Source organism: Carassius gibelio, chromosome B24 (genome assembly GCF_023724105.1).
Source record: "Carassius gibelio isolate Cgi1373 ecotype wild population from Czech Republic chromosome B24, carGib1.2-hapl.c, whole genome shotgun sequence".
Taxonomy (NCBI): Eukaryota; Metazoa; Chordata; class Actinopteri; order Cypriniformes; family Cyprinidae; genus Carassius; species Carassius gibelio.
The window spans coordinates 14,533,671-14,559,249 of NC_068419.1; the positions used below are offsets into that span (position 1 = coordinate 14,533,671).

Consider the following 25,579-nt stretch of genomic DNA (forward strand, 5'->3'; position numbering starts at 1 on the left):
TAAATCATTTTAGTTGTGGCTATACCATGCTAGTAGAACAGTGTTTTATAAAAATAGCCAAGGCACTTCATCAAAAACCCCTGGAAAGCACACTGACCAAAATTAGATCAATTACTGGAGCACGGAGAAAGATGATTACAATTTCTGACGGTACAAAGGTCAACAATGACTAGTAAGTGTACAGGCCCACGCTTTGAATGATTTCAAGACATCTGCATCCACAGGACATCACTAGTGTCTCACAATGAGAATTGTTATGAAGATGAGATCATCGCATGTATAGTTTCATGTACAGTAAGTAAAGAGACCAGTAGAGGGAGGTGTGTGTTGTAGCAGGGGTGATTCATTTTGTGTGATACCACCTACGTGCAGTGTAGTCAAAGCATATGACTAAAAGAGGAAACTGATGCGCAAACACAAAATTAATTTGGTCTATAGCCAAAGGAGGCATTTATTATCAAGTCAATGTGCTGGCTGCTGGGGAAGACTATAAGCTACTTGTAAGTACCCAAGTAATAAGAGCAATACTAATTAATAATGATATTAATATTGTTGAACTTTTTTTTAAAAAAGGAAAATGTTTTCTTGGTGACTTTTAAAATGTTGCTTTTATTTGATTAATTCTTTTACAGTAATTTTACTATTTACCTTGGTAAACTGAATGTTGTTTGACTTAAAAGTTGTTAATGCTAATATATTTCTGAAATATATACTTTACCAAATGCCTAGTGTGCAGAACTGTACGCAGATGGTAGCTACTAAAGAATGTAAAACTACAATTAGGATTAGCTAAACATTTTTGTAAAATGTTCACACTTCATTCTGTGAATGCATAGCTCCGCTGACTCTACTGTTACATAACAATAACACAGAATACAGTCATTTCCAAACCTCATTTACACATTATCAGAGATAAGCTAGATATAATATCTGATACTTATTCTGTCTCATAGTAAAGATCTGCGCTCGAATCACTCGATGGAGGGGATTTACCTCAGCTCTCACTTGGAGAACATCCTGCTCACAAGCTTCTACATTGTCATCTTCATCTTCTCAGTCCCGAGTAATGCTTTGGCACTTTGGGTGTTCTGCCACCGCAACACCAACAACACCCCTTCCAAAGAGTTTCTGAAGCACCTGGCTACAGCGGACATGTCTTACATCTTGGTGCTCCCCATGCGAGTGATCTACCACATTTCAGACAGTCACTGGCCTCTTGGTGAAGGGGTCTGTCGCGTGGCTGGTTTCCTGTTCTTCGTCAACCTCTATTGCAGCATGTACTTCATGGCTTGTATCAGTGTAGACCGTCTGTTGGCTTGTGTTGTGCCACACAAAACACAAAATCTGAGAAATACCAGGAATGCCAAAGTGGTCTCCGCAGTGCTGTGGGTCATGGTGACTATTTCCATGTTGCCCATCCTGTTCTCTAAAAAAGAAGTGACTAGACGAATACAGAATGTGACAGTGTGTGAGAAGCTGTACATAGAGAAGTCCTCCAATCCCACCGCTGCGTTGGTGTCCACTGCTATTGCATTTGTGATACCTCTGGTCATCCTGAGCATTTCTTATATTCTCATATTTGCCAAAGTAAAACAGATGACTTTTAAAGAAAGAACGCATTCTCAGCGTAAGGCAATGAGAATGATCGTACTAACCGTGGTTAACTTCTTGATTGCATTCGTGCCCTATCATATCCACAGATTTGTATTTATCCTACAGCACGACAACATGTCAAGGTCAGAATCTGAAAGACAAATGTTGCATTTAGGAAATCGCATCACCTCGGCTTTAACATGTGTAAGTGGTGTATTGGATCCTGTCATGTACTTCTTTTTGGCTAGAAATTACAGAGAGACCCTGCTGCAGCTTTGTGGTAGAAATCACAAAGATGAGCAATCCACCACATGATCAGACAAGAAATTCAACGACGACATCTCAGCTTATAAACTACCAGACATACTGAAACTTAGTATCTGTATTATAAGGTTTAGTGTGAAAGCAGAAGTGGGGTATAGCTGAATTCACACGGATTCATTCAGCAGGAACCATGATGTGCAATTTGATTTCTTCTATTGACTAGTGTCTGTGTTTATTTTACTTTTTTTATTCTGTCGAAATTTACCAAATATATATATATATATATATATTTTTTTTTTGTAAATACTGACAGTTGTTCAGAATATGAACAAATAAAATATTCTTTCAAAATCTAATATCTTTTAAGGTCCTATACACACCAGAACTTTTAAATATAAGCGATTTATTCAATTAAGGTTAGCCTAATGTTAACCACAGAACTTATAAAGGTATAAACTGCTATTTATATAATAAATTACACAGGCATCCCATGGCCAACAAACTGACTTGCTTAAGAAACTCCTTATCACTTTTTGGTCACAATGTTATGATCAAGGGGCAAGGAACTCGACCGGAAGTTGAAGTCGGGTGGGGGCTGCCATCTTTTAGCAGAACTTCACTTGCGTTAGCATTCCCATTGACTCCCATTCATTTTGGCGTCACTTTGACAGCGAATAACTTTACATCTGAGGCGTTTAAAGACTCTGTTTGTCCATTATTTATTTCTAAAAATACACGACAATGTATAAAGGGCTCCATTACCTTCTATGTTACATTATGGCCCCGTATAAACAGTTTTTGTAAAAAATAGGCTAACGATTGCGTCATAACCACTCGGCTCTCTGTCGCATTACTGTACAGACAGGAGGAGAAGCTCGCAGGCAATTAACTTAATATGGCGTACTGGCGTTACATTTTAAAATACTATACAAAATAATTAATCAGAATACTTTCTCCTGCTCACTCACGACAAAGAACTCCCCGCTCAAGCTCGCCGTCTCTGCAAGATTAACGATGGCAGTTTGCACACACAGCTACTAGAAGATTTACATCTGGCAGACAGGTTGCTGACGTCGTCAAGCTTCGTTTGAGTCTGCGCGTCAGAAACGGAAGTGCTAAAAAACGCTAAAACTGGGCTTCATTTGTCTCAATTGAGTTCCAATGGGGTCGCTGTGTCCATTTCTTTTACTGTCTATGGTTATGATAGGCAGGGTATTTCGACTTAAAACATCAAGTAGCTAAGGTTAATGTTAATCACCGACCTTAGATGGAAATCACACAGGCCATGCCCTTAGCCAGCTAAGGATCACGAGGTTCGAATCTCTGTAAATATTTAATGTTTCAAAATAACATTTGTTCTATAAATGATTAATCTGACATTTAAAGCTGCTCATATGAGTGTCTGAATGTATAATTAAGTTTAGCGCCTTTGGTGGTATGAAAATAAGCACTGCAAGTGTAGGCTACTGCTGCTGCAAGCACACTGGTGTAGTGAACGACGAGCCGAGGATTGAGAGAACGGTGAGTGAGCGCGGGATCCAGTTATTTTACGCACCCCTGGACGTGTCCTTTCTACTCAATTTGACACTTTAGAAAGTTAAAGCTGCGGTAGGGAACTTTTGACGCTCTAGCGGTTAATAAACAGAACTGCTTGCGTCTTGCGGAAGAACATCGTAGCCGGAACTACTTCTCTCTGTTTATGTCTATGAAGAATCACAATGGTACTGGGTTACTCCGCCGCGGTACCCCCTGAAGCAATCTAAAATATTCAGAATATAAACACTTAGAAAATGGATTCATGGTGTACTCGCTTATTATATACATTTTTCTACATTTTGAACACAAACAAAGTTACGGACCGCAGCTCTGATTGGTTATTTTTTACCGGGAGCGATGGAGTTTCGGCAAATGGCAATAGGACCACTGGGAGGAGCCAGAGGAGCTTGATTTTTTTCACAGATGATCTGTCTCTACTGTCAGGACATAATGACAGGTTTAATAAATATATAACACATATTTTTTTTTTTTTTACAAAAGTTCCCTACAGCACCTTTAATAGAGCGGGAAGTTGCGGTTTAGGGTTAAACTGATAGTAATCAAAGGAGCCCACAGACATGTTGTTGGGGATACCACATTCGAAAAGACAGATGCAAAAAAAAAAAAAAAAAAAAAAAAAAAACCACACACACGCACAAAAAAACACACATGATCTTATCTGTCATAAGTAACGTTATCAACGCTATCAAAACAGTCGTATATAATACTAGTGCTGAGATCTGTCGAACAAAGTATATGCTATTTCACATTGTAACGTTAGTAAAATGTTCACAAAATCATGCCAACAACATTCATAAAAAGGCACTATACAAAGTTATCATTTATACAGCAATGGTTCTTAATGAAAACAATGACAGTAAAAGGCCTATGTATTGCTGAATGAATTATAAACAATAATATATGATGTACCCCAAACCTAAAGCAATGGTGCAATGTGATATTGTGAATATTTTAATGCTCATTCCTCCGAAACAGAGAAAACATCTTTCACAAACATCTACATATCTGTCTCTTTTAAAATGTTTAGTGTAATGTGTAATTGTGCTATACCCCACATACAACTCATTATGAGTTGAATGTGGAGTATAGCAAAATTACCTCATGGCTTACCGTGGGTTTCAAAATAATTTACGATGAACTTTACGAAATGAAAATATTCACTTTTTGGTCCCACTGTGGACTCGTAGAAGAAGGCGTGCCTAGTAACGCGGTTGTCAGGAAGAGATTGGTGAGAAAACGTGTGCCTCAGTATGATTTGATTTCTTTTTGACTAATATGCCAACCGTGTTTATGAACACGTTACTTATCGATGTATATTTGGGATCTTAGATTGGCATCAGTTCTGTCTAAGCTCCTCGTCCTGGATCTCCTCAGTCCTCTCGGTTGGGTGGAGTGTTTTTCTTCACTCAGGATGATCGCGGGGTTCAAGACCACAGTTTAAGGTGAGGTTTAAGCATTAAATATGCAGATATCCACGTCCTCCATGTGTTTGATTTGATTTAGCATTTGCACTATAAAAGTAGTGAACAACATGCTAACCCGACAACATAATTCAAATTAAACCAAATACAGACTTATTAGGATCTTCAGATCATACTTCGTCTCAACGTCTCATAACTGTTTTCTTATCATTTATTATTTCTATTGTGGAACTGACACTGTTAGTGCAAGTACAATAGAATGTTTTATGTTGTACATTAACAGCATTCAGAATAAAAACGCATGTGTAAAAATAAAGGTGATAAAATTCCCCATAACGGAGTAAACAAAGACACAGAAACACGATCACTCCGTGCCAAATGAACCACCGTTGAGAAACTGCTTGGCTTTGATTTAGTTCAGATTTTTTTTACTGAAACAAGACAAACATGCATCGATGAAAGCTGTAATATTAAATGGCATCCATGAGTATTTATGTTTATATGGACACTTTCTCCTAGTAATCCATTGTATTGTAAACCTTTACAAACCTTTATTTTGTTCCAAATCACTAACTAACTAACTTTAGCATCACCGCAATCTTAATTTTTAACCCTGGACCGAAAAAAAAAACAAAGGTTTGGCCATCACCAGAAAGCTTTCCATTGTGGTTTGATGTATTGTTTGTTAGAATAGGATGACACCCAAATCAATGGACTTTTAAAACACAATGACAAGTATTTTATTTTTATTTGTATTCCTTTTTATTTTAACTTCCTCTTTTGTATGGCACAACTCTTGTTTTGTTTATTTGTGCTTAATAAGTAAATAAAAGAAATTAATTTTGGCTGAGATGCAACTATTTGAAAATCTGCAATCTGAGGGTGCAAAAAAAAAATCGAAGTATTGACAAATTTAAATTTGTCCAAATGAAGTAGGGCTGCACAATTAAACGAATTTCTAATCGCGATTACAATTATGGATGCCACATTTACCTAATCGTTCAAAACAGCGATTAATAGTTCAAAATCCACTTATGTAATTCTGCATGCTTAAGATGAGTTTTTTTCTTTCTACGTGTTATCTTAAGGGTTTTTCCCATTATTTAAATTTTTGTTTTGGTATAACATTATAATACCATTCATATTTGTACTTTTTTAGAATTTAAAGAAGAAACCAATGTAATAGTTGACATTTGAGGCTTAATACTATAGAAAAGCACTAAAGGTTTTTTAGTTAGTGTATTCAGCTTGTTTATTTTCACATAAAATATGGGATGCTGTTGCATCAAACAATGGTATAAACATCATTCAATGTAAATTGTGACAGTTGTAATGAATAATTGTAATTACAGTTTCAAGGGAATAATCAACAATTCAGATTTTTGTCATAATCGTGAAGCCCTAAAATTAAGTTCCTAGCAATGCATATTACTAATCAAAAATTATGTTTTTGGTTGGTCTGTTTGTAAAATAATTTGACGAAAACAATCCTTCTAACATTAAATGCCTATTTTGACTGTTTGTTTGTTTGTTTATTTACCCAAGGTTTGCATGCTTGTAACTCAAGAAGTAATAAAGATATTATAATATCCTTTTAGATTTGGGTTCTTAAACTTTTCTTTTGAAATATTAAAGGCATCTAAATATATATACACCATGGCTGTAATTCATCAAAATAAATGATGGACATCTCAAATATCACAACCATAAACTTTACAAATTCGTATTGTTTTAATTGTGAGCAATCTAACTATTATTTTCTGTCTTTTTTTTTTTTTCTTTTTTTTTACTTAAAACGTAACTAAAAACAAATCAACATCTTGGTTTGATATTTTGTCTTATATTGGCATTTTTAAGTGTGGCTTATCTGTGTCACTGTACACACAGAATATATTTCCAATACATTAACTTTACTGACCGAGTTATGTGATTTGTATTTTTTATTTTTATGGATTTTTGCACTGATGACACGCACATTTTAAAGACGAATGCATACTAGTGCACGAGCCTCGGGGCCATACATATCTAGTTGTCAAAAACAGCAAAACCAAACTTTTTAGTCCTGTGTAGAGGACTACTGTTCTACTCTTTAGATACACAGTTTCAGATTATACATAGGATCCATGCTTGAATGTATCAGAACTGATGCACACCTCTTGTGTTTCCTGTTTCTAGCTGACAGGTGTCTTTGTGGCACACCTCATCCGTTGTTATGGGTACGGCTTCCTCTCTGGTGAGCCCCGGGGAGGTGATTGAGGATGCGTATGGGGGTGAGGGAGGGGAGGCGTGTGAGATACCGGTGGAGGTGAAACCAAAGGCCCGTCTGCTGCGGAGCTCCTTCCGCCGTGGGCCTCGTGTCATCGGCGCCAGCTTCAAATCTACCGGATCGGTGGAACTGGAGTATGCGGCGGAGTATGAGCGCCTCAGGAAAGACTACGAGATCTTTAGGGTCAGCAAGAACAACGAGATCGCCTCCATGCAGAAGAAAGAAGCCAAGCTGGACGAGGAGAACAAGAGACTGCGTGCTGAGCTGCAGGTTTGAGAGAATAAAAGATTTCTTGTGGGTCAGTTTCAAATAAGAGAGTTGGGCAGAATTAGAAAATAAGGAAAACAATGACAAATGATAAAAAAAAAAAAATTAATCTAGCCTATCTTAAAACACGTGCAAAGGTTTTAGAAATGTACTGTTTATATTAATCTTGGTTTTATGTGGATTTATTACACTATGAATGCATTTCAGTGTATCTTAATCCTTTTTTCAATATTTTATATATATATATTTTTTTTTATTTTTTTTCACAAATATAATAATTTATAAATACATTTTTGGGAAGTTATATCACATGGTATTTTTCAGCCTGATCTAACCTTATCTTTGTCATTAAAAGTTGAAATGATATGAAATTCTAAGAGGATCATTGATTTTGATGCACATTCATTAGGCTCCTTTCTATGATTTTCTTTGATGTTTTAAATTTTCTATGAATTTTGGATGCACCACATGACTTTAATTTAGTCAACACTGAAGCAGTTTTGTTATTTTTTTCTTCTTCTAAATATTTATGATAGATTATACCCAAAATGTCATTCTTTTAATTATGTTTACCTTCATTTTAATATCAGACAGTTCAGTAAGATATAACACCCCTTGACTTTTGGCCCCCTTAAAATATAAAAACGATTTTTATTTAGTTATCAAACACATGTATTATCATAGAAGCAAATCATTGTATGTAGTGTATGAACTGCATTTGAGTTAATATTTGAATAGATTTTGAATAGCTCAATAGATCAGTGAATGTCATAGACCCATGTACCAAATACAAATAAAAATGTTGTAATTAGTGTTACTTTTTTCAACACATAGCTGATTCTGTGTTTCTCTGGTTGTCAGGCTCTTCAGAAGACTTACCAGAAGTTTCTTCGAGAGAAGGAAAGTGCCCTGGAGGCAAAGTATCAAGCAATGGAGAGAGCTGCCACCTTTGAACATGACCGAGACAAGGTCAAACGGCAGTTTAAGGTGTGAATCTGATTCCCTTCTCTCTCTCACATTCACGTCTTACCTTGCACAATCTTCACAAGCCTCTGTCTGACTCCTTCAGTTTTTAGATTATGCCTCTTTCGCCTGTAGCTGTTCTAGTTTTCAGTGGTTTACCTCACCGGTGTGTTTCCTTCATCTTTATTTCTGTCCTAAATGACACGGCAGATATTCCGGGAGACTAAAGAAAAGGAAATTCAGGATTTGCTGCGGGCAAAACGAGATCTGGAGTCCAAACTTCAACAGCTGCAGGCTCAAGGCATTCAGATTTATGATCCAGCAGACTCGGATTCAGACGACAACCGCACCACTGTCACCAGTAAGAATGTGGCAGAAACAAATCGATTTTTGGTTCTCTCTCCTTTTATATATATTTTTTTTGTCAGGTTTGGTTTGGTGCATTTCTCTTTAAAAGTGATTGTGCCATGGTGATAAATTGTGTTGATCAGGCCAGAATTTATTCTGTCTATCTATCTATTTATCTATTTTTTTTAACTGTACAGCTGAAGTATTTACAAAACTCCAGATTGGAGCATTATTGTGAAATCCAAATTTCTCTACCAGTGCATCCCTGATGTCCACTCTGTGTGCAGCTGCAGGAACTCAGTGTGAGTACTGGAGTGGTGGCATATTGGGCAGCGAGCCGTCCATGGGCAGTATGATGCAGTTACAGCAGACACACAGAGGTCCAGAATTCGCTCACAGTCTGATTGACGTGGAGGGGCCGTTTGCCAATGTCAGCAGAGGTGAGTTTGCACCTGTGTGTGTGTTGTTGTAGGTGTACATGTATGCATGCTGATGTTTGCGCATATTGTTTCAGATGATTGGGATGTGGCTGTAGCCAGTCTGCTGCAAGTTTCTCCTCACGTCTCTCAGGCTCTGTGGAGTAACACAGTCCGCTGCTACCTCATATACACACAGGAGACCAGAGCGGAGCTGCAGGCCTTTATACAAGTACACATGCTTAGATACAGCAACACGTCTTAGATGCACGCAATCGCACTTTTTAGCACTCTTCATCCATATGCCTCTCTCTTTCAGACTCATTCTTTGAAGCTGCAGAGGTTTTGTGAGGGTTTGGGTCATTTCTACCTGAATGTGTCATTTCCTGAGGAGAAAGCTGCTCTGTATGCTGCTGAACGCAGGCGGGAGATCGAGAGGAGCTCTGTGTGCGTGCTGCTACTCAAGTCCTCAGTGTCCAGGTGATCTTTCTTTTTTATTATGTTATTGTTGTTATATGAATCACAAGATTCTATTGAATTAATCTGTTTTGCTGGTTTAGTTGTGTGATAGAGGATGTGGAGGAAGCATTTGTGGAAACCCCAGACTCTCGGCCTCTCTTGCTGTATTTGCGAACTGGTGAGAGAAAAGGAGAAAAGGAAGAGGTCTTCACCCTCAGCCCATCCACTAGAGACCTGCTGGAGAGAGTTAACAAAGCTGACAAGAGTGCCAAACTTAAGGTAATTTCAAATGATTCATGTGTGTTTAAAAAAATCAGTTGAAATTCCTGAAGAATCTTCTGAATATCTTTTTTTTTTCTTTGCAAGATCATTAGGGTTTTTCTAAACCTTCTATAGGTAATACAAATGTTTCATATATACTGTTGCACAACTATGTGCTAGTAATATATAACCCACGCTTTTAAGAAAAGGATTACACCTTGACTGTATGTGGGCATTTTGAGTGTTTTTAAGGAAGTTATATAAAACTAATTTCCCTGAGGTAGTAACAATAACGTAATGCACTTCTTCTGAGATTTTAGTTAATTTTTTTTTATTTAGCTCTTATTTGTTTGAAAATATCCCTGTTTTTACATGCAAAGTCAAACCTTTGGCACTTCATTACGTTCATTCCATATGATCTATCAGTTTTGAATGCAAACAGCCAATGCGTGATTTTTATGACCACTAGACTCATCGAATTAAAGGTGCCATAGAATGCAAAAATCACTTTAACAAGATGTTTGAATACCATTGTGTGGCCGCAGTGTGTGAAAACAACCAGCCTATAATGGTAAAAATCCACCCACTCATTGTTTTATAATCCAAATAATTCATAAACAGTCACTCCACACAAGCAGTTTCCGGTTTCTCACTACTATGATGACATAATTGTTGAAAGTCCCGCCCTTTTGTGACGCTCTTTGCCCTAATAGCATACACACAGCCCTGAGTGAGAAGCAGCGGTCCTCCATTACTGTTCTTTTGCTGTAGCTGCTGGATATACAATAGCCGCATTTCCATTGTCGGCCAAAAGCAGACGTGCTAGTGTGTGCCAGTCGAATTTCCACTGCTTCCTCGGGGCCAATGGCCAGGGTTTTTTGGCCCGACCAAAACCTTGTTCCAAAGCTGGCCAGCTGGGGCTAGAGGAGCTTCTTATTCTCTATCACAATCGTGAATTTATTTAGTAACATATTTTATCTGTCATGTCTTGAGTTTAGCTCTATTATTAGCCCCGCCCGGCCTGCTTTAAGCCCTGGCTCGCACTGGCCCGACAGTGGAAAAGCGGCTAGTCTCAGCCCCAAAGAGCCATTAAAATTGTCATGTGTTGGGATGCACCAATGACGTAGTAGTCTACACAGACCGCTGAGGACACGTGGTTGACTTTCATTTTCGAAGGAAATGTCCCGAAAAAAGAAAAGTCCTATACATTTGTGCTACCTTTTTACACCGGACTGCCTCACAAACATGGGTCAGTTCAGCGCTAGAGTTGTGCAAAGATTGCTTCTGAAAGTGGGATCGATACCAACGCTTCATGTGCAAACATCCAGACTCCAGACAAAGTAAGCATCCCACATCATATTTTGTTTTCCAGAAGGCTAAAGTTGCTAAAGCTACAACTTTCTATTTTCAGTGATGCTCCATTCATGTGCTACCAGGATGATCGAAAAGCAGTAGTTAAGTGGTAGTTAAGTCAGTAACATGGTCACCACCAGTTAAACCATAATGCCCGCAAGTGTTGAAGCTCCGTCAGGGTTGCCAGGTTTTCACAACAAATCTCGCCCAATTGCTACTCAAAACTAGTCCAATCACATTTTGAGGGGGACCACCAGGTAAAGAGCCATTCCGATGGGGTAAAATACATGTTTTTAGTGGGATTCCACTGGTAAAATTAGCATTTTAGGGGCTAAATATCATGTTATTGGGGTCGCTTAAACCCTCGGGCAGATTTGGCAACACTCGTCTGAAAAGGAAGGGAGCAGGAGCTCATTTTCATATAAAGGGGACAAACACAAAAAACAGCACGTTTTGGCTCATACCCTAAAAGTGGGAATTTCAACAAGCTATAAAATATTATTTGTGGGGTATTTTGAGACAAAACTTCACATACACACTCTGGGGACATCAGAGAACAATTTAATATATTGTATAAATGCATTCCATAGAACCACTCAGATTAAGGAAACCATTTTTAGAGAAAAAAATAAAATAAAGAAACTTTAACTGGTCAAAAATGACCAAGAAACTCCGTTTCACTGTCACACTTTATTTTTGGTGAATTATTCTTTGCTGCTTGTTTTCTGCAGGTAGTGGATCATGCAGGGTCTGTAGAGGAAGGAGCTGCTCTTATATTCACTCAACTTGAAAGAGTTATCAAACAGGTACACACACACACACAGGAAAACACAAGCAGGTATTGTGGTTAATATTTCCTGGTGCTTCTCGCACTGATCATGCGCTTGAGATAAGATTTGGTAAAAATAACCCAGTTGTCAAGAGCTCAGTAAATACTTGGCTGCACACATGTTATGTTAAACTAACAACGCAAGTAGGGTTGCTTATCATTGCCAGCCAATATGCTTGGTTAATTTTACCTTAAAAATACTTACTATTTTAAAATATTTACAACAAAAATAATATATGCAATAGATTTACAGTGAAATTAAATGGGTGTTAAGGTCTGTGCAAAAATACAGTAGAAGCAGACTCAGTGGACTTTCAAGTGAAAATGACTGTTGACAGTTCAGTGTGGAACAGAAAAAAACAGAAGTGGGTAATTGCATATTGTTTCTACTGTTAGCAAAACCGACCCAGCTTTGACCCATGCCTAGCACTTTGAAAATAACCCAGTGTTTGTGTAAAACTATAAGCATCGTTTAGAGTGTGGTGCACTATTTAAGGTTCTGAAAGAGGAACATCTTTTCTTGAGGAGATGCATGAGGTTAAACAGAAAGGCTGATGATACACGGGGCAACTCTTTCTTCAGGAGCTGTTGGGTTTGGAGTTAGAAGAGAGCGGAGCGGTGGAGGAGAGAGAAGAGGAAGACTCTGGGGATGTGCTGTGGGATCTTCATGATGAGCAGGAGCAGATTGAGGCGTTCCAGCAGGCTTGCAGCGCAGCATCCAGATTCAGCTTCCAGAAGGCATGATGGCTCTGTTATCATTTTCTGTATTGTTCATTATGGACAAAGCATTGTAATTCATGAGTAGGTCCACAAGAAATCTGGGGGGAAATCCTTGTAATTCTTTGTATCTGACAATAGCTGAAAGTACTAGTAGTAAGTAGTGTTCCTGTAGCTCAATTGGTAGAGCATTGCAGTATCAAGCGCAAGGTTGGGGGTTCGATTCCCTGGGAACACATGATAGGTAAAAATTGATAACCTGAATGCACTGTAAGTCGATTTGGCTAAATGCATAAATGTAACTTTAATTTTAATTTAATTTACTTAACATGCATAAACAAATATTGAATAAACTATATATAAATGGCAGGAAATGTGTAAATTCACTGAGCTCGATGCTGTATTGGTTCTTTTCTCAGTATGTCGACCGACTCAATGACATGGTAGCCGCCCCTCCACCCACCCCACCACTCCTGGTATCTGGTGCACCTGGATCGGGCAAATCACTTCTGCTGGCTAAATGGTTGTTTCATCTTAACTCTAAATATTAGGTATCTTTGCACAATTATAATATACATCCATTTTCACATTCTAAACAATATGTCATTTCTCTGCAGGATAGAGTTACAGCAGAAACACTCTCCCAACACCCTCATCCTGTATCACTTCACGGGACATCCTCTCTCTACCAGCACAGATCCAGTGCTCATCATTAAGCGCCTCACAGTGAAGGTCAGACACCAATACACACACTCATTTCACTCTGTTAAGCTCTATTAAGATTATAAATAATCAAAGTGTTCATTTATTTTGAAAACTAAGAAATCAAATCTTACTGACACTAAAAATACAATACTGTTATAAAAAAATACAATACTGTTAAAAAGTTTAAAGACAACATGTTGTCTGTCTACAATATAAAATAATTGGTTATTATATTATTGCGTGGAGGCCAATCCAAAATTATATATAAAAAAAATAGATGTTAAATACAGATTTTGTAAGAAATGCTTTTATTCATTATTAGAGTTAAATTTAAATTTATTTGTGTAGAATTTTTTCAGTTTGTTCGGTGTGGTTTTACAGCTGATCTTAACAGCCCTAAAAATACATACTGTATTTTCCGGACTATAAGTCGCACTTGTTTTCATAGTTTGGCTGGTCCTGCGACTTATAGTCAGGTATGACTTATTTATCAAAATTAATTTGACACGAACCAAGAGAAATGAACTAAGAGAAATGAACCAAGAGAAAACATTACCATCTACAGCCGCGAGAGGGAGCTCTATGCTATTCATTGCTCCTGTAGCCTTCACTGAGCAGCATAGAGCGCCCTCTCGCTGCTGGAGACGGTAATGTTTTATCTTGGTTCTTGGTTCTAAATAAATGCCATTTTATAGTGCAGTGCGACTTATATATGTTTTTTTCCTCATCTTGACGTATTTTTGGACTGATGCGACTTATACTCAGGTGCGACTTATAGTCCGAAAAATACGGTAATAATAATAATTAAAAAAAGATTTATGCAGAAAACATCCTAGAACCCTATAAAAACCTAGCCACCCTAGAAAAACAACTTGCATCCCCATTGGTGTCTCTGGACCCTGTTTAACTCTTAGTTTGAAGTAGCCTTTATCCAGGGTTAAAAATTTGTTATTCAGCTGTTAAACAAATAGCCCCAAACTGTGAAAGAACTTGTATAATTATAGACTTACATGGTCTAAGACACATAAATCCATTAATTTTTACAGTGATCTTTTAACTATAAAGCAGCACTTGGTAACTTTTTATCAGAAATGTTGACACTCTTATTCTACAGATGTGACCTGGCCTGACTGCTATAACATCCGCAGAACTCTAGATGAACTGTTGCACCCACATCTCATAAGCTCCTTTACACACACAGGGCCTCATTCATGAAACTTGCGTAAATGAGTACTTGAGTAAATTTGTCATGAAACAGGTCTTCCCGAGAACTCTCCTCCAGATTCACAAACGCTTCGTAAGCGTCCGATTTGGTAGTTAAACATTTATGTTAATGAATTGCAATCATTCGTAAATAGTGCGCTTGTGCACGCTTATTCACAATTACCGTATTTTCGCACTATAAGTCGCACCTGAGTATAAGTCGCATCAGTCCAAAAATACGTCATGATGAGGGAAAAAAAACATATATAAGTCGCACTGGACTATAAGTCACATTTAATTAGAACCAAGAGAAAACATTACCGACTACAGCCGCGAGAGGGCGCTATATGCTGCTTAGTGTAGACTACAGGAGCATTGAGCAGCATCTCTGGCAGCATAGAGCGCCCTCTCGCGGCTGTAGACGGTAATGTTTTCTCTGGGTTCATTTCTATCGGTTCATGTCAAATTAATTTTGATAAATAATTCGTAAATTACATTTGCGCAAATTGCGTGTCTAGGAACGCAGTGGAATATTCTGGTCTACTTTCTCGGGTTGGGCTCCAGTACCTATTGTATAAATGCAAAAAAAGAGACTAGTAGACCATATGCCTTACAATAAATATTCAATAACATGTGTTAAAAAGTAGCTTTAGTTGCTATGCTTTAGAATATCCATGGTGGCAACGTATTAGCCTACTAGTATCTATATCTATAAATTTTTTTTACTAAATATAAAAAAGCAGTAGGCTAACCAGTAAAACTGAATATAGACGTTGACTACCCTACAGAGTTTACCGGGATTTTGTTACTGATGTGTGTGTAATAAGAAGGTTACATAAAAGGGTTTTATAGACACAAGCATAGTCAACTAAACCTAAAAGTTTCCTTTGAACAAGTTCTCTTTCCCAATCGTCCTTGTAGCTGCTCCAGCATTTCTGGTCTATTTCTGGCCTCTCGATGGACCCTTCTAAGATCCTCGAAGAGTTCCCACGCTGGCTAGAGCGGCTGTCCGCGTGTCACAACGGCAACATCATAATCATCATTGACTCCATTGACCAAATACAGGTAACACATCCTCAAATAATCTTCCTCATTGAGCTGTGGTATGTGTGTCTGTGCTCACGTTTTACAATGTTGTTGAAGAAACACAAATAAACACCCACATTTAGTTGTAGGAGTTAGTAACTGATTTTAAATTTTATCAACTGTTTACATAATGCTAAAAAAAAAAGCAGAAATTTTCAGCCTTTTTCTATATGGAGAGGGTATTTATATATCTTTAGTAGATATTTATTTGTCTGTGTGTGTGTGTGTGTGTGTGTGTGTGTGTACACATACACAGTTCAATTTAGTTTAAATAACATGTAATCAAACCTAAAAAATAAATGACATTATATGCACATACTCGGCATGATCAGTTTGTCATTTTTGTATTCCCCAGAATGCCGAGCGGCACATGAAATGGCTGATTGATCCTCTTCCTGCAAATGTGAGAGTCCTGGTGTCCGTTAATGTGGAGACCTGCCCACAGGCATGGAGGTTTGTGATGCACAAACACACATTATAGCTCATTATGCGTTTAATGTAATATTATAAACCAAGCATAAAACATATTATGCTGTTTAGATTGTGGCCCACGCTGCACCTGGACCCGCTCAATCCCAGAGAGGTGAAGAGTGTCATCAGCACCGAGTGTGTGAACAGCGAAATCAAACTCACCAAAGATCAGGTAAACATCCTTGTCAGTCTGTGTTCATATTTCTTTATGTATTTTGAGTATGAGTATCATCTTTATTGCTTGCAAACAGGAGAAGAAGTTGGAGAGACATTGCCGTTCAGCTGCAACATGCAACGCGCTCTATATCTCACTGCTGGCGAGACTTATTACACAGTAAGTAGATGGGTGAGTGAGTAGAATTTGTATTGTTTGTGGTTCTGTGTCTATTAATGTTCCTTGTTTGTTTTTATAGTTCTGTGTACAAGTGTGATGTGAGAGTGTGTGATATATGAGAGTGATGTATACACAAGTTCTCAGGAAATACACTGACACTATGCCAGAGACATGTGCTGCTGTAATTGCTGCAAAAGGTGGACGTACCAAATATTAAAGTTAAAAGAGGATAAAAACAGTATGACTCACGTCCTCTGTTGTTTGTTGTGCTCACAGCAACCCTCTGCATGTTTCATGAACATTATGAAATTAAATCATGTTTTGGAGGCAAAAAAAGATCAGTATTTTCAGATCTGTCAGGTGCTCTTACAATTTCGGCCACCACTTGTATATATTATATAATGTGCATTTTCCAAAGTGACGAAGCTATCAGTTCTTTTTTTAAATGGACAAATTTCTGGTTAGCGACAAGACTAGCTTGGTTTAATTAAATTGAAACATTTAATTTAATATATATGTATTTTTAAGTATATTATTTGTAAAACAGTGTAAATATATAATATAATATAACAAAAAAAAGTGTTAAGTAACAAGGCGGGGATGGTTTTGACCTACAGTAATCTTAAGACAGCCAAATTCCAGTCCAGTTATTATCTCTCTTTAGCATGCACTTTGTCTGTTTTTATGGGAAAATAAGGTGATTACGGTATGTTTAATCTGTCAGCTCTAGATCCTCCTGGACATTGGAGATGACTCTGCAGCAGTGTGCGTTGTGTCAAGATACAGTATCGCTATACAGACTGGGCCTGAAGGCAGCGCTAGACTCACTCAGCACGGATCAGGAAAAACACATCATGAAAGAGGTCACCTGCCCAAAATTACCTGTTCGAAAGAGTATCACTACAAAAAGCCACTGAAGTACACAGTTTGACTTATTTATTTGTATTTCTCCTTGGGCAGTTGTTGTGCTTGGTCTGCGCCAGTCACAACGGCATTAGTGAATCAGAGGCTTTGGAGCTGTTCCCAGACCTGAGTTTTCCCGCTCTCACCTCACTGCTCCACAATCTGGAGAGACTCCTCATCATTACCTACGCCTGTGGCCTCGTTCGCTTTCAGCACCCACAGGTGTGTATGTCTGATACCTAGCTGTACCTTTGAAGTTATTTGGCAAATTGTTCTTTAAAAAATTTTGATGAAATTAAATAGGGTACTGTGAGCTTTGTTGGGTTAAGATTTCACTTTCACATCTCACTGACAGAGAATTAAATTCAAGTGAAACTGGTTTGTGTAACCATGTATCAATTTCAGGCATGTGAAGCGGTCAACCAAGAGTTTCTGGATGGGGGCAAATGTCGTGGATCCTACAGCGACAAAATCATTCGGTTCTTCAGTGAACAGCTGAAGTAAGAATTAATTATTGAGCATATTGCAGGAATATATGCAGGAATATATAGGCATGTGTTTTTGTCTTTTTCTGACCTGGGAAGAGATTTTAATTTTAATTTTAATTTTAATTTTAATTTTTAATTTTTAATTTAATTTTAATTTTGATTTTAATTTTAATTTTAATTTTTAATTGAATTTTATTTAATTTTATTTTATTTTATTTTGCAGTACAATGGTATTATTGTAATATTCATATTTTTATTTATTTATTTATTTTACACTTTAAATAATACAATAAAATGTATTATTATTAGTAGTAGTAGTAGTAATAATAATAATAATAATAATAATTATTATTATTATTATTATTTTTATTTTATTTTTTTATTGTAGTTGTATTTTCATTTTGTCCTTAGCTGATCACATGTATGATATTCTCTAAGATCAAAGAATTTATCAACAAATAACTGCCATGTCGGATTGTTTTGTTAAATCATTTTTGTTGGTTCAGCCAAGACAGAGTGACGTGGAGGGTGGCTGATGAATTGCCATGGTTACTGCAGCAGCAGGACGATCGAAGTAAACTCCAGATGAGTTTGCTTAACTTGTTTGTGTCCCAGAACCTGTACAAGAGGTACATTCTTACATTCCTGCTGTATCTGATTTAGTGGTCGACCGATATGTGTTTTTTGACAGCCGATACCGATATCTTAGAAAGATGCTTTTTTAAAAATAATTATTAATTTATTAATATTTAAGAAAACAATGGATTAAAAAATAAATGTGTAAAAGAAACATGCTTATACTTTAGATGACAGTATTTTTCACAAATAAATAAATATTTAATAAAAATATAAATAAAAAGAAAGTAAACACTGTAACCAACAGGGGACTCAGTATTCTGGGAAGTTTGTGAGCACTAGGAATCATATTTTTCAAATAAAGCCAGGGTAACACTCATTTTACATACAGCATACAGGGTAACACTCATTTTACATACATTTTACATCATTTTACATATGAAAATGACATGAATATGACAGTGGTCAAATGCATAAAGTATAATTTGAAATCACGAGTTTATAGTTTAAAGCACATGGACTGGCCATCACACAGAGAACACGCGATCATGCTGGATAAAAATACACACTTCACAAGATTTCACAGCTGGATTCGACTTAGTTTGCAAGGTTTGTTAAATTAAATGTTCATTAGTCTTTCAAAGATTTGTTTAAATTATATAAATGCATCTTTGATTAATGCTGACAGCAAACAAGAAAGTATTATAATGTTTGCCTTTCCATTAATAATAGGCCTAATATAAAAGCAATCGTTATAATACTTTCTGTATACATTAATTTATTTGTTTAACCGTTCTGTTTATTAGACAGACTACTATCCATGTTAGAAAGAACTGTTAGCAATGACGAAAAACGAGAGAGAGTGTGAGCTCTCAGTGCTGTCAAAATACATTGGTGAAGCAGAAAAACTTATCGGCCAATGCCGATATTTGACAAATATCGGCCGATATATCGGTCTTGGCTATATATCAGTCAACCACTAATCTGATTTATGTGTGAATATGTGTCTGAGATAGCATCTTGCTGCTGATGTGTGTTCTTAGGGGTCATTTTTCTGAGCTGCTGACATACTGGCAGTTTGTTGGTAAGGATAAGTGCTCGATGGCGACAGAGTATTTCGACTCATTGAAAGAGTTTGAGAAGACCTGTGAGAGTGAGCAGAGCATGAGCCAACTGGCCAACCTGTACGAGACACTAGGCCGCTTCCTCAAAGACCTGGGACTGCTCAGCCAGGTGATACAGACGGATAGACCAATGATCACCTGTATTCCATTTGAAAGTTTGTGGAAGTGATGTGAATGTGTTGTATTTAAGGCGGTGGCCCCCTTGCAGCGCTCCTTAGAGATCCGTGAGACGGCTCTTGATCCGGACCACCCAAGTGTGGCTCAGTCCCTGCACCAGCTGGCCGGGGTTTACGTTCATTGGAGGAAATTTGGAAACGCAGAGCAGTTGTACAAACAAGCAATGGAGATTTGTGAAAACGCTTACGGCCCTGAACACAGCACTGTCGCTAGAGAACTAGACTCACTCTCGCTCCTCTACCAGAAACAGAAAAAGTACAGCAACATTTTGCTTAAAATTCATACTCCACTATGCAAATTTTGACCGTCAAATAAGCATAATAACCACAAATATTAGATTAAATGTTTCATTTTAAGATATGTACAACTGTATTTTATTGGTTGTTTTCTATTGTTTAGTTTGAGGTGAGACATTTTAAGAATTTAAGATGTTTGTTTTCTATTATAATGTAATGTATTTCTGTGATGAAGCAGAATATGTATATTATATATAAATATACTGACACCCATTTTTTGTAATTGCAGTGCTTTCTAGCATTGCCTTATATTTCACACATGATGCTACCTTTGGTTTTAGTCAAAATGGTAGCATAATTTTACAACCGGACATCCTTAATTTTAGGAAACAAATCCTAGGCAGCTTTCTAAGATTTGGAAGATACCTTTATACCTTTTGTTTATGTTTCATTATGTTATTAATTAAGAGTTAGGGCTGTGCTAATTCTTCTTTATTTTTATTTATTTATTTTTTATGCAGATATGAGCAGGCCGAGAAGTTGAGAAAGAGATCAGTCAAGATCAGACAGAAGACAGCACGACAGAAAGGCCACATGGTAAGGAAAGACCAAACTATGATTTTTGCCACATTTGTGTCTCATTTGGTCTCACTCACTGTGAGTTCAGAGTAGTGAGGGGAAAAACAGTATATCTTACACTGAATGTGCTTGTGTTCTTTTTAGTATGGTTTTGCTCTCTTGAAGCGGCGGGCTCTGCAGTTAGAGGAACTTACTCTTGGCAAAGACTCCGCAGAGAGCGCCAAGACTCTAAATGAGCTTGGAGTGCTTTATTACCTGCAGAACAACCTGGAGTGAGTAAATCATCATTTCATAAATGCAATACATCCTGAAAATTTTGGAATTGTGCAGTGCAGATTTTGAGTATTGTTGTATTTCCAGGCTGTTCAAAGCTGTTGTGAAGAAAAAAGAAAATGTCACAGTATTTGCACAGTATTCCCTTCTTCCCCATGTCTGGGTTCAGCTGGGTCTATTTCTTCTACATGTCTGTCATTGGAGTTACTTTCTTTTGCAACTTAGTAGCACCTTAACAGTCATGTCTTGGCCCCACATAATGTGGTTTTCTAATTAGCTCCAGAAAATGAAGAGCCTCTTTATTGCATTCTTCATGATGCCGATGTTCAAAGGTAGCATAACCATACCCAAGAGACAGGTTGGTTCTTCTGTCTCTGCACATTTTTAGTGAACAGATAGATCCAAAAGGAAGCACACAGCTCTTGTTTGATCACATCAGGATCTAGATTACTCACAATCAATGATCTCTGCTCTCATTTCCTTTGGGTTTGCACACTTCCTCTTGCAGACCTCTCTGCAAGTCAGGGCTTCTTCAAAGTTTCAGATGGTGTCATATATATGTATATATATCAAACCTGTCACTGTGCATTGCTAGGACTGTAATAGACCTGTCACTGTGCATTGCTAGGACTGTGAAATAGGCCAGTCATGTGATTCATGCAAATGACTAATAAAGTGGTGTTTACAAGCTCTGCACTGTTTCGTGTAGAAGGGAATCTGGGGTAACCAGTATTATTTTTTATTTGTATTTTTTTTTCAATCATCACCACCTACTGTCAGAGAGTGAATTAGCATTTTCATTCAGCCCGTCTTGCTGCTTTGTTTAAACCAATCATAAGCATTTCATCCCTTTTCTTAAAAATAGTTTAAATGTCTTTCCTCATGTATTATACTCAATTGGCATCTAGAATGTACCTTGAAAAAAAAATAAGGAACTCTGACTCAGACACATTTTCCATTTGCAGTTATATAATATGCATTTTAACATGTTGGTATTTTTAACCCTAGTGCTGCAAAAATGTTCTTGACCCGTTCCCTGGAGATGCGCCAGCGCGTGCTGGGGCCAGATCACCCCGACTGCGCCCAGTCTCTGAACAACCTAGCTGCGCTTCACAGCGAAAGGAAAGAGTATGAGAGTGCTGAGGAGCTGTACGAAAGAGCACTTGACATCCGTAAACGAGCACTGGCCCCAGATCACCCCTCTCTCGCCTATACCCTCAAACACCTGGCCATGCTTTATAAACGCAGGGTGAGAAACCATAGGAAAGAGTCACAACACACTAGCTCTGCAGAACATGTAGCAATCAAGTGGCCATTATGCACACACTAATTCTGCAATTTTTGTTTTTTTTAATATTATTAACGAATCTGATACCCTGTCTGTCCGTGTGTATGATAGGGGAAGCTGGAAAAGGCAGTTCCTCTATATGAACTGGCTCTTGAAATCAGAGAGAAGAGCTTCGGGCCTAAACACCCCAGTGTTGCCACAGCTTTGGTTAACCTTGCAGTGCTCTATTGCCAGCTGGTGAGAAACATCTCAGACTCCTCCCACTTGCTGTATTTTAAAACTATCCAGTCCGATCTCTGATGATGTTACTCATGTGACATGTGTTTGTGTTGCAGAAGCAGCACAGTGATGCATTGCCTTTGTACGAGCGCGCTCTAAAGGTATATGAGGACAGTCTCGGCCGACTACACCCTCGTGTTGGAGAGACTCTGAAAAACCTGGCTGTACTCAGGTTAGCCATATTCTCTTAACTCAGCTGTACCAGTTAGATTTAGATTAAATTAAAGGCACATTCAACAAACATGTTAGGCAGCAATTAAGAACTTGTGCTCATTAATGATAACAATGTAAGGATAATATTACATCGTAAGGATAAGATTTGACAGTTTTGTATGTTAATCTAAGGTTGCTATTAGGGTTGTGCAATTAATCGAAAAACTTACATTTTTCTTGATTATGATTTTTGCCATAATCAAGCAGCCCTAGTTGACATAATTTGGAGTCTTTACAAATGTTGTCGTCATCTGAAATCTTTGTAAAAAGACAAATATTTACAGCAGTCAAATATGGAGTGCCTCAAGGATCTGTATTAGGCCTTCTGCTCTTTTGATAATACATGTGAATAATTGGGCAAAGAAATACTTGGGCAAATTTTTGTATATTTTGTAAATGTTGTATTTTAATAAATATTTAAGTGATAGAGCAACAACATGGCTTTCTTTCATACACTTTCTTACTTTCTCAGCTATGAAGAGGGAGATTTTGAGAAGGCTGCTGAACTGTACAAGCGAGCAATGGAAATAAAAGAGGCAGAGCCATCTCTAGTGTGCGGTAAGGCCCCCTCACGTCACTCATCTAGTGGTGATACCTTTAGCCTGCGAAGCCCCGCCCTGCCTCACACCTCAAGGTGACACCTGACCCCTCAACACTTACCAAGTTGAACTCTTACCTCTATTAATGAAGCCATATTGGCCACACTTGGTGTGTTCAAGCATTTGCTTGATGTCTACATGGAGCAATCAAATATGCATGGTAAGAAAACATTGGAGCCCAACATGGTTCTCATTCCTACTGTAATTTACAGTATGAATCATAAGTGTTTTAATGTATCATCCCTTGCCACTGGGTTTTGAACGGTTTCTCTCTGGCTTGCAAAAAGGCAAATCCTGAAAAAGTGTTTTATACTTGTGGTTTTCAATTAATGTTGAAGCACAGCACTCAATAGCCTCAGCAAACCAATTGAATTTCAAATGCACTGCTGGTAAACTGTTAGGTGTAGTAGTGTTTAGTAAAGTCACTATGACCAGAAGAGTGTAATTTATGGAAGGCCACCTCAGAGTGTAAGAAAGAAAAAGTAGTAATAATAAAAACTGACTGTTAGAAGTTTAAATACATTTGGGAGATATAGAGGTACATGAGATACTAAGTAGAGAGATATGAAGTCAAAATTACAAGACAAGATGTCACAGTTGCAAGAAATACCAAGTCTAAATTACAAAAAATAGGGATGCAATTATGAGAAATATTATATATATATATATATATATATATATATATATATATATATATATATATATATATATATATATATATATATATATAAACTAAAGTCGAGATATGAAATTGCAATTAGAAGACATGCAATTGCAGTTACAAGATATATAGTAGCAACTGCAATTATGAGATGTACATAAATACGTAAATAATGCAATAAAGTAATTTGTTGAAATAATGTAATGTGAATTTGGCTTCCAATTATATAAATTCACAATTACGAAATAAGATATGTAGCAGAAACAGCAAAAAAATATATTGCATATCAAGCTGTGAAGGCACAGTTATGAAGTGTGAAGTTGCAACTACAAGAAATGGTAGTGCAATTATCTCTTTTCTTCTCTCAGATGGCAAAAGGCCTTCATAGTAATGAAGCATGATTGTTCATGCAACGGAAATATTACTTACATTTTCTCTATGTATTTACTCCCAACATTTACTCCAATTATCACTGAGAAACTTTTTTAAATTCTTATTATTATAAACTTGAGCACGTCAAAGGGTTGGTTGAAGAAATATTTTACCTTGGTATTTTATACAATGTCAGTATTAGTTTCTTCCAGAGCACTTTTCACTTGCATGGTATGAAAACATTTTGGAAAAAGTGATGTGTGACCAATTTCAGCAGGTTTTTTCAGGTTTCTATCACTGCTGCCTTCAGCATATGTAAACCGAAGTCAAGCATAATGGAAATTTGAATCAATTGAGAACCGCAATACATTGACTAAATACCTTCTTATAAAGGTGAAATATGTATTCCAGAGTCTCAACTCCTCCTTCTGGTCTATGGCCTGCTTCCTGTCATGCAAAGTAACCTTATCATCCCCATTAAATGCTGAACAGTTGTATATTGCGAAGTATTACTAAAGGAAGGCTGACGTACATAGCCATACAAAACACTATAACAATATCAAGATAAGAGTTCATGAAGAAGTCTGAGATTATTGTATTCAATATTTAATTAATTGTATAGGTCTCATTTTTTAGTTTAAATGGCTCAACACCACAGAACACAGCATGTGCAATAATTATGCTTCTTGTAAAGCACAATGACAGTGTCTATATATGTAGTTTAGTATTAGAATGACTTTATCTGAAAATATAGATCCATATGATATTACGACCCATATTTTTGTATTTGGAATTATTTTTTTTGGGAATTGTGAAAGTACAATACCTTGCCATATCACGTGTCTGGTTCTGATGTCTACCTGTTTTCTTAGACTAGATAGACATGTATAATGAAGGAATATAAACAGAATATATAATTACTGAATGTCTGCAAATACTTATGGGTGTTTGAAAACTGTTTGTAAAGGTGCTAAATCAGATTCAGTGTTATGTGCCTCATTTTTGCAGAGAAATCATATTTGAACGGTTACATTTTGAGAGAACATGCTAATTATTTAATAATTTACTCTAAACTTCCATTATTGCTTGTATTACGTCACATTGTTGTTATACAGTTTGTTCCAGGACTTTTATACACTGCCAAAAGAAGTGTACTTTATACCCAAATTCTTCTGATGCACATGATGCACGCACAAAATATTGTGTATCATCTACCAATAAATGCATAATTGAATGAAAATAACAGTTGTAGAGGTTTTTACTCAATGCAGATTGAAATCGATTTCACTACTATTGCT

At 37.2% G+C, this 25,579-nt stretch overlaps 2 protein-coding genes across 5 annotated transcripts; both read left to right on the forward strand.

Annotated features, from left to right (window-relative positions):
• Positions 1 to 168: 168 nt before the first annotated feature.
• On the forward strand, positions 169 to 2,213 carry LOC128013369 (uracil nucleotide/cysteinyl leukotriene receptor). The gene is made up of 2 exons (XM_052596306.1): positions 169 to 500; positions 954 to 2,213. The coding sequence occupies exons 1-2, from the start codon at positions 466 to 468 to the stop codon at positions 1,906 to 1,908; spliced, it is 990 nt and encodes a 329-aa protein (XP_052452266.1). The 5' UTR covers positions 169 to 465; the 3' UTR covers positions 1,909 to 2,213.
• Positions 2,214 to 4,604: 2,391 nt separating this feature from the next.
• nphp3 (nephronophthisis 3) lies at positions 4,605 to 25,524 on the forward strand. 4 transcript variants are annotated; one of them, XM_052595716.1, is made up of 29 exons: positions 4,605 to 4,642; positions 4,744 to 4,856; positions 7,011 to 7,371; positions 8,230 to 8,355; positions 8,542 to 8,692; positions 8,967 to 9,119; positions 9,194 to 9,327; positions 9,415 to 9,575; positions 9,656 to 9,833; positions 11,900 to 11,974; positions 12,580 to 12,735; positions 13,134 to 13,237; positions 13,332 to 13,446; positions 15,544 to 15,687; positions 16,064 to 16,161; positions 16,249 to 16,351; positions 16,431 to 16,513; positions 17,238 to 17,376; positions 17,474 to 17,638; positions 17,822 to 17,916; positions 18,411 to 18,533; positions 19,524 to 19,713; positions 19,795 to 20,036; positions 20,539 to 20,614; positions 20,741 to 20,868; positions 21,878 to 22,118; positions 22,269 to 22,394; positions 22,493 to 22,608; positions 23,122 to 25,524. In XM_052595716.1, exons 3-29 carry the CDS (start codon positions 7,048 to 7,050, stop codon positions 23,285 to 23,287), a joined length of 3,912 nt encoding a protein of 1,303 aa, XP_052451676.1. In that variant the 5' UTR covers positions 4,605 to 4,642; positions 4,744 to 4,856; positions 7,011 to 7,047; the 3' UTR covers positions 23,288 to 25,524. The 4 variants fall into 4 exon arrangements, 3 of the variants coding, with proteins under 3 accessions (XP_052451676.1, XP_052451677.1, XP_052451678.1); XR_008183237.1 differs by having other exon boundaries at positions 4,622 to 4,856; positions 23,122 to 23,649; positions 23,704 to 25,524; XM_052595717.1 differs by having other exon boundaries at positions 4,639 to 4,662.
• Positions 25,525 to 25,579: the final 55 nt, after the last annotated feature.

Coding starts and splice junctions, on each gene's coding strand:
- LOC128013369 (XM_052596306.1), top strand. CDS start 466: ATGTGCTGGCTGCTGGGGAAGACTATAAGCTACTT. Junction 501..953: donor GGGAAGACTATAAGCTACTT/GTAAGTACCCAA, acceptor TCTGTCTCATAG/TAAAGATCTGCGCTCGAATC.
- nphp3 (XM_052595716.1), top strand. CDS start 7,048: ATGGGTACGGCTTCCTCTCTGGTGAGCCCCGGGGAGGTGATTGAGGAT. Junction 7,372..8,229: donor GACTGCGTGCTGAGCTGCAG/GTTTGAGAGAAT, acceptor TCTGGTTGTCAG/GCTCTTCAGAAGACTTACCA. Junction 9,834..11,899: donor ACAAGAGTGCCAAACTTAAG/GTAATTTCAAAT, acceptor TGTTTTCTGCAG/GTAGTGGATCATGCAGGGTC.